Raw genomic sequence first — 9,240 nt, 5'->3', positions numbered from 1 at the left:
ATAATTTTAAAAATCTCATTAGCTGGATTCTAGCAAATGAACAACTCACTTCCTCTTCTGAATCTCCTTGTGACTCATGCACCATGTGATCCCAGGAATGCCATTCACAAAGCTTGGTTTTCTTTCTCTTCCCAGTGAGAGACTAGCTCCAAAGAAGGAATTGCCCTCCCTGTTTTCCTCTTCTGTCTCCCCATCCCTCCAAGACAACGTTGCCCCTCAAAACTACAATATGGAGGGGGTGACTTCAGCCGTACATGATCTACTTTTTTTTTTTTTTTTTTTTTGCTTTTTTAAAACTGGAATCCCGAGGGTCCGCTGATGGGTGTTCTGAATGTGAAAAGCACACAAGGGCATATTTGAGGTTTCTTCATAGTGAAGCCTTCCAGGTGGACTACAACTCCCATCAACCCTGAAAAAGCTTGGCTGGGGATAATGGGAGTTGGGAGAACAAGTCTGTGTTTTACAGTGCAGATCCTATGCAGGTCTGCTTACAGAAACAAGTCCTGCTAGATTTAATGGGGCTGACACAGGTGGCGCTGTGGGTTAAACCACAGAGCCTAGGACTTGCCGATCAGAAGGTCGGCGGTTCGAATCCCCGCAACGGGGTGAGCTCCCGTTGCTCGGTCCCTGCTCCTGCCAACCTAGCAGTTCGAAAGCACGTCAAAGTGCAAATAGATAAATAGGTACTGCTCCAGTGGGAAGGTAAACAGCGTTTCCGTGCGCTGCTCTGGTACGCCAGAAGTGGCTTAGTCATGCTGGCCACATGACTCAGAAGCTGTACGCCGGCTCCCTCGGCCAATAAAGCAAGATGAGCGCCGCAACCCCAGAGTTGGCCACGACTGGACCTAATGGTCAGGGGTCCCTTTACCTTTACTACCAGGTAAGGGGACACAGGTTTGTAGTCTTAAGTGATTCTAAGTGTGTAATATTGGTGAATCAGATCAAAGTCTACCTAGGCCAGCATCTTTTGTAAAAATCCTAGCAACCATCTGTCATGATGTTGTCCAGCGAACTTCGTTCTGCCTACTCATTTTCTGCAGGATATTGCCTCCGTGGCAACCAGGAGAGAACCTGTGAACCATACTGACTTAACCTTGATTTAAGAGCCTCTTGCGTTAAACTGCTCTCAACAAGGCAAATCCAATTAAATTCCGATGGCTCTGTTATTTACAATTGTCTTCATTGTCTATCATCGCCTCCTGCCATCATACAACAGCATATGTTTTTTAATATATATATATATATAAAATAAAGCTCTGAAAACCATCATGTAATGGATGGTCAGTGCATTTTATTTTTAATCAGCACAGTACAAAAATAAATAAAAATAAGGGGGGGCGTTAAGTTACAGGCACACACAGCTCTGTGACAGTCTTGTCATATTTATAAACCTCACATACTTACAAACTCACTATAATACACATACATACAAAAAGGACAATTTATAAATTAATTTAAGTAATAATAAGCAATAATCATAATACCAATTTTGGTCAACAAATATCTACAGAAGAGATTGCACACTAAAAAAAAACAAAACCCCAAAAACCTTAACATACACATACATGTAGAATTTAGCAGGTTTTCTGTTTTTTTTCTCCTCTTCTCCCCTCCCCAACCCACCCCACACATAAAATGTACAGGTATGCAGAATTTCAAGTGAAAAAATGGCACATTTTTTTCTTTCAGATTTTTTTTTCCTTTTGAAAAAGAAAGAAGAAGTAACAACGGTTTAGAACACAGCTGAACTCTTAAGAACTGTGTACAGTTAAGATTAGAAAAGGTCTAGAAGTCTCAAGATGAAAATATATCGATTTGAATGACCTAAGGGTAGGAGGGCCTGTTTTGACAGCGGTGGGGAGGAGGGGGGGTGTGATGTGCTTGAAATTTGTGCACAGCGATTTATTTTGCTTCTTTGTTTTTACAATCAGCTGTTCTAAGGTTTTGCCTTTTGTCAAAAGATGCTTTTGGCATGCAAAAACGTCACTGGAAAGCAGTGGTGAAAGAACAAAAGAAAGACTTTTTTCCCTCCCACCCACACCCCTTTGTATTTATTAGCATAGATTTTGTTCTAAAAAGTATTCGCTTTGTATAGCAGCACGTTAAAACCCCATTCATTGCTCTTATGTACTCAAGTATATCAGTTGATCTTTTGTTTGCTGTTACAAAAATCCCAATAAATACACTGGATCCAGGACTCCCAAAAAGAACAAGACAGGTTTTTGCACCATACGGCTGTTAGCTCCCTCTGCAATGCAAGCCAGGGTATGCTTACTTTGGAGTAAGCCTTGCTTTGTTCACTGCGGCTTTCTCCCAGGTAAGCATGCATAGGACTGCAGCCACAACCTTCCAGAACCACGTTGATAAAAGAACTATGATTTCCCTTTTATATTAAATAGAAAAGAAGGAAAGCATATGAAGAAGGGGGTGTTTAGGAGAATTACTTATCCAGAGACAGGCTAGAATTTAAGTCTTCAAGGTGTTCCAGGTGCCAGCGAAGATGCTGAGCAAGGAACGGCCAAGTTGATGATGATGGGGGGACTGAAATGAAATATGTGCCATCCATTTTAGAGCAGCAAAAATGGTCATGCAATGGAGATCTGTACACCCCCCCGATTCCCCATTCACTGTGAAGGACCCAAAGCCCTCCCTCGCGACTCTAAGGCTCTCCTTCCCACTATGAACCCAAAACATACGCTTAACAGTCAGTGTCTCGCTTTTGAATGGCTCAGATTTAGGCCTAGCTTTCGGAGGCAATGGCAGGACCTGCTTAGCAAACCCAGCAGCCGTTTCATATTCACAAAATCTCAGCTCCTGTCTACCTCAAAGCCTCTCAGCTGAGACCTTTTTTTTCTTTTGAAATTTCACAGCTTTTTTTTCCTGTTCCTCTTACATTATTTTTTTTTAAATTTAAATAGTGCTCTGCTGCTTTGAAGTTAATTGCAAGCTACCCTATTCAACAACCGTTAAGTACAAGACAAGCCTTCCTTCTGCCAGAATGCCAGCATCCATAACACCAGGATCAGAGATGGAGACCAAAACGCTTTGAACTTGGCCTTTTGTCCAATAGCTACCTCAACACCCGACAGTGTTTGAGCGTCTTTGTCCCCTCTGTTGTCCCACGGGAACTTAAATACAGAGAAGATGACCTCCATTGTAAAGGAAGTTCACATCTCCAGCAGAATCCTAGACCCGGGACTATTGGCATTTAATTCGGCATGTCATTAACTGAGCAAAATTCAGTGTATATTTCGGTGTTGTTTCACTCCCTCCCTCCCCAACCGCCCCCACCCCCACCCCCACCCCCACTCTTCTCTATATACATTTACCATCCCTGAAGCTTGCTGATCAGAAAGATTTTTTAACCTCTTCCTTTTTGAGAACCAGAGGGCTAAGCAAAATAAATTAAATTCCTAAGCACCAGAATAATTTTTTTTAGAGGACTACATCAAATGTTTCAGTGCCAGAAATGTGGGGGGGGGGGGAGGGATACTGAAAAAAATATTAGGAGCCAGCATGCTTTTTTTTAGAGACTAAAAAACCAATATAAATCTCAGAATATACTAAATGTGTGTCTATTCTGTATATGCTTCAGTTTTATATTCCCAAGCTTCTTTAGTCACAATCTGTTCCTGAAATTGTAGTGTTTGCTATGGATCTCTTTATGATTACATAGTCATCATTCTTTCCCCGCTTGGTACGTTCCCTCCCCCCCAGCCCTCATAAAATATTAAGATGGTTGGCTGGCTAAATAAATGCCAAGGAATTTTCCATTTCAGGATGGAGAGGGAGGAATCTGTAACAAAGAATATCAGCTGTATATCGGGGTTCAGCACCGAATCATCTGGACAACAAAGTGACTGGCACCAGCCTTACATTTTCCTGAAAGGTTTATCTTGAAAAGGGACCATTATTCCAGCTGCTCAGAAGGCCTCAACAGAATCATAGTCACTCTGATCTGAAGCAGCTAGTTTATATACTGTGCAATAAAAAATAAAACTCAAAATGTATCAAATGTCCACCTAAATAACTTGCCAGCAAAATTAATACTAGGTGAGTGCCCATTCCATCTCAGCCACCCATTCCATATTGGCTACCTTGACTTTTTTTTCCCTTTGGGTACTGTCACAGGAAATGACCCCCCAAATCTCACCTTTGCCCTTTGGCACGGATGTAAACCAAAGGGGCTGCCTCCCCCAGGGAAAGGCGGCGAGAGGGGAGACATGCCAAAGGGCCTGCCTGACTTTTCCTTCCCCACTTCTGCTAGGGTGTAGCCACGTGTTTCCATGCAATAAGGGTCCCTTTCCGGAGGCCAATACTGTTTTGGTGTCATTTCGCTCAGGCGAGTGCGCAAGATGGTGGAAAGAAAAAGAGGAGGCGGATCCCGTCCTTTGATCCCTTTTCCAGAACGCCAGGCTCTGCAACATGCGCTGGGTTGGCTCCCGCTTTCGTCTGGAGGACAGTAAATGCTGTTTCGCCACCTCCGCAATCCGCGGCAAGGAATTAAGAAGTACAAGATGGATCTCCCCTCCCCGGCTGAGGATCTCTGAGGCAAAAGCCAAGAGGCGAAGGGATGCCGTGGTCTTGCCAGCGTTGCGCTTGGCTCCAAGCCCCACCTGCTCACCCCCTCCTTGTTGACATTAAGGGCGAGAGGAAGCCACACAAAACCAGACAGGCGAGGCCCGACTTCACCACTTATCCTTTTCGAAATGTGTCTGTTTTTTGGATCCCAAAAAGCCAAGCCGAAGAACGGAGGCTCAAGTGTCCTCTCTCAGCCTTGCCCATGCCCACCTTTTGTGTCCCGGTTTGTTTCGAAAACAAAAACAACATAAAAAGAAGGAAAAAACGTTCCCCCCTCATCCCAGCGGCAAGGGAGCCCGAAAGCTCACCGGTCCAGGCCGATGAGCAGCCGGTTCTTCTCTTCCTGGCTGCTCTCGTTCTTCAGGTCGGCAAAGACCTGAGTGAAATAGTGCGGGTCGGCGTTGATCTGCAACATTTTGGGACTCATGAGGTTAATAATGGAGAGGCAGCGATCCCAAAAGGCCTCCTTGCAGCTCTCCACCAGGAAGGGCTTGAGAGGGTAGGAGATCTCGTTGCCCATGTAGGAATAGGAGAGATAGAGGCAGGTGAGCAAGACGGCTTGGAGTTCATGGTCCGTGGCCACTTCGGAAGAGATGACGTCCCGGCAAAGCATGTACAGGAACACCACGTTGGCCGGGGTGATGAAGCCTTGGTCTTGCCAGCCTTGGAGGAGCAGGGACCGGTCAACGCTCCGAAGCCACAGGACCGGGTCGGTGGGCGATAGGTGCTTCAGGCGGTAGCATCGCCGGCAGAGGAACTCGCCCAGGCACCGAAGCAGCTCGCTGGTCGAAGCTTGGACAATGACCCTCTTGGGGGTGCCGGTCGAGTTGGTGTTGGGGTGGGGAGTCTTCTTGACGGAGGACAGGTTGCTCTTGGAGGTGGAAATCTGGTTGTTGGGCGCCGGCGGCTGGGCGCCCTGGTTCTGGGCAAAAGTGGAGAGGTTGGCACAGGAGAGGGACTTCTTCAGGTTCTCGTTGTTGAGGTGCGTGACGTTGTTCTGGTAGCTGCTGTTGGGCTGGACCTTCTTGGAGTTCTTCTTCTTGGCCGACACGGCCACGATCCGCTTCCAAGGCAGCACCGAGATGATGGAGTGACGCTTGAGACTCTTGTCTTTGGCATTCTTACTGTTCTGCACGGCCGTGTAATGCCCCACCGTGGACGAGCCATCCTCAAAGAGGGTCGCCTTCCGGTAACTGGGGGAAAGGGACAAGACGGTACCCATGGCGCAAGTAGCAGAGGAGGGAGGGAGGCGAACGGAACAGGGGGGTTTGGCGTCAGCCTGCCACCTTTGGGGTTGCTGGCTGGGCACGGGCAGCGGTCTCTGCTTCAAGCACCCCTATACCGCAGCCTTACAGATTCAGTTCAGACCTGCCAAAGGAAAAATGGTTCAGATAAGCAACAGCGGAGCAAGCACACAGAATCTCACCCCCCCACACCCTTTCCCTGAGGGTGCAGAAGCCCCTTCTCACCCCCTCGCTTTCCTGTCTCCATCCATCCTTTTCTGGCATTATTTTCTGGCTTCCACTGCATCCCTCTCTTTTTCTTCACTCCCCTCCCAAATCTTTAAGGCCACCTCAGATACACATTGGCTGCTGGGTCTCTCGCTCCACCTTTTTTTATTTTTACCGACATGGCCTGACACCCTGCCCTACTCCAGCAGACCCGAAGCCTGTGTACGACCCCCTGCACAAGCTCTGCACACGCAGCCATGTGCTAAACCCTGTGCGTTCCCTAGAGGTAGCCATATTATCCCATTGCAGCAAAAAAACAAAAGCCTCTCGCTGGTGTGTTGGATGGATCACGGCAGCACCTCTGGTGGGCCAGAGCAGAGCCCGTTGGGTCAACAGCATGATGTCAGAGGTGCACATGCCTCTCCAAAGCAACAGACTTTGCCCACTCATGGGGAAGCTCTGCCTGAGCACATTATACGGGCATCAGTCATGCATTTCATATAATTACAGACGCAAGTTGCGTCGCGAATGCTGACCCTTTGCAAAGCAGCTGCCGAGTGGGAAACGGTTGTGCCTTGCATGTGCCGTTGAGCTGATGCGTGTGTGTGTGTGTGTGTGTGGTTTATTCTCATTTTAGCCTGACCCACCCTGGCATCTTCAGAGGAACGGTGGGATACAAATGCAATTTAAAACGACAACAACTGCCTCCCCATCTTTCCCGAAGATACCTTTCCTCCTGCCAATGTTTTTCTCCGACCCATCCTGGCGTGTACACACACACACACACACACACACACACGGGACTCGCTGCCTCCGCCGCCCCCCCCCCGTGTTTTTTGCTGCATCCCCTTCAAAGGGAGGGGGGAGAAGGGATGATCGCCATGGCGTCCTGCATCCCAACCTCACCCTTCCCGGTGGTACCCACCGCAGTGCGCGCTCCCTCGGTCGACGGCGCGTCTTCTGTCCAGGGTCCTGCAGGGCCGGCTTGGCTGGGGGGGGGGGGCGGCGGCGGCGGCGGCGAAAGGTGGCGCTGCGGGGGGGTCTCCGTCCAGCCTCCCCCTCCCCCGGCTCCGAGGCGCTCCGGATCAGTCGTGCGCGGGCATGGAGAGCTTCGGCTGGCGCGGAGAGAGGGGGGCGCGCAGATGGCGCGACGGCAGGCAGCACCCCTAGGTGGGGGGGCACCCCCTTCCCACCACCCACCCACCCACCACCCTTCCCTCCCTCCCTCCCTGCCCGCAAGGGCGGCGGCGGCGGCGCGGGGCGTCCGGACCGCCTGGCGCTGCTCCGCAACTCGCGGCCCCGGCTCTCGGCTGCTGCGCGCCTGGCTGGCTCGGCGCGTCCTGCTCGACTCCGGCCGAGACGCCGCTTGCCGCTCGGCTCCGCCTCCGCCCCCGCCCCGGCCGCGCCTCCCCGCCGCAGCCGCAGCGCCGCCTGCCAAGCGGGGCGCCCTCCGCCGGGCGCTAGCGGGAAGGCGACGGAACCCCGGGCGAGAGCGCCTCTGAGCGCGTGCAGAGAGAAGAAGGCGCAGGGGCTGGCGCCGCGGAAGAGGGGTTTCAGAGGTGGACATTGTTTCCTTTCATATATATCTGAAAGGAAACAATATATATGGTTTTTGGAATTAAAGTTTCACAATCACATATCCAACACACATAACAGAAACGAGATTCCAAAGAATCTTCTCCCCTTTGCGGGTCCTATTGTTAGTCATTTCCTCCTGCATCTTTTATAATAACGCAAATCTTTTACGTCTCCGTTATATCCAAAATTTACCATTAAACTACAAGTGTTTAGTTTCTATCGTTGTCTGTTATTATTATTCTGCATTTTAAATTGCATTTTAACCTGTATTTTAAATTGGTTTTTTCTCTTTTTTCCCCCTATTATGATTTTATTGCAGAAGACAAAAGTCAGAGATTGATGTGCGTTATAATGACTTTTGTCTTCTGTGTTTCTGGGGGTTTTCCTGTTGTCATTCTGTCTTTCACAGCTGCACTAAACCTACCATTAAAATTATGGAGTGGTCATTTCTTCGTCAGAGGGTAAATGGGCAAATTTAGCAGGGGATCAAATACTTTCCGCCCTCACTGTAGACAGATAGGTACCACTCCGACGGGAAGGTAAATGGCATTTCTGTGCGCTGCTCTGGTTCGCCAGAAGCGGCTTAGTCATGCTGGCCACATGACCTGGAAGCTGTCTGTGGACAAACGCCGGCTCCCTTGGCTTATAGAGCAAGATGAACGCCGCAACCCCAGAGTCGGTCACGACTGGGCCTAATGGTCAGGGGTCCCTTTACTTTTTAAGTCACAGCAGTGCTTGGCAGGAGTTTCAGAGCAAGGCCGAGAGGTGGAAAGAAGGTGAGGCTTGGAGCTCCTGGAAGATGCAGCCCCTTCAAGAGGGCTGGCGAACGAGCTGGCTGCCAGACCACTCTCCGATTCTGAATGTGGAGCTGTTGCTGATGGTCCTATTTTGTCCTTGGCCTCAGACAGAAAAATGCCTCACCTGTCGCCACACACAGGTCAGTCACATACACACCATCCATTCAAAGCACTCTCTTTTTTTCTTTTTTTTTATTATTAATTTTCACAATAAGCAAAATCGTTACTTTAAAGAAAAATAAAAGAACATAAAATGAAACATTTAAAACAGGCACCCCCAAACTCTGCCCTCCAGATGTTTTGGGACTACAATTCCCATCATCCCTGACCACTGGTCCTGTTAGCTAGGGATGGTGGGAGTTGTAGTCCCAAAACAGCTGGAGGGCTGAGTCTGGGGGTGCCTGATTTAAAACAACTGTATACATATTTAATATTAAATCCACTTTATGGGATTACTTCCCTCCCCTCCCCTGGTTCCTTTGTATTATCTTCATTTATGCATGTCAATAAAGTCTTTATCTCTAATTACCGTACCTCCAAATTTAAACATTATCCATAACATTGCAAGTGTTTTTTTTAAAATCCTGCTTTTTTAAAATTCACTTCCTTACAATGCTTTTGTAAATGTGCAGTGAACATTTCCCATTCTTTTTTATATTTGTTATCGTCTTGATTTCTAAGTTTCCCTGTTAGTTTAGCCATTTCCGCGTATTCCATTAACTTAATTTGCCAATCTTCCATAGTGGGGACATTTTCTTCTTTCCAGTGTTGGGCTAGCAATATTCGAGCGGCCGTTGTTGCATACATAAACACAAAGCACTCTGGTGCCTCTT

The 9,240-nt window shown here is 48.4% G+C and overlaps 1 protein-coding gene across 1 annotated transcript; it reads right to left on the bottom strand.

The window, feature by feature from the left end:
- Positions 1–1,271: 1,271 nt before the first annotated feature.
- On the bottom strand, positions 1,272–7,320 carry CDK5R1 (cyclin dependent kinase 5 regulatory subunit 1). Its single transcript, XM_081167189.1, has 2 exons — positions 6,958–7,320; positions 1,272–5,949 (listed from the first exon to the last, which is right to left on the bottom strand). Exon 2 carries the CDS (start codon positions 5,801–5,803, stop codon positions 4,886–4,888), a length of 918 nt encoding a protein of 305 aa, XP_081023315.1. The 5' UTR covers positions 5,804–5,949; positions 6,958–7,320; the 3' UTR covers positions 1,272–4,885.
- Positions 7,321–9,240: the final 1,920 nt, after the last annotated feature.

The sequence above is a fragment of the Podarcis bocagei genome, assembly GCF_964188305.1.
Source record: "Podarcis bocagei genome assembly, chromosome: 13".
Taxonomy (NCBI): Eukaryota; Metazoa; Chordata; class Lepidosauria; order Squamata; family Lacertidae; genus Podarcis; species Podarcis bocagei.
The sequence above is the reverse complement of the archived record's forward strand: the minus strand, read 5'-3'. Positions and strand labels throughout refer to the sequence as shown.

Excerpts from the sequence above, each read along its gene's own strand:
- CDK5R1 (XM_081167189.1), bottom strand. The coding sequence starts at position 5,803 with ATGGGTACCGTCTTGTCCCTTTCCCCCAGTTACCGGAAGGCGACCCTC.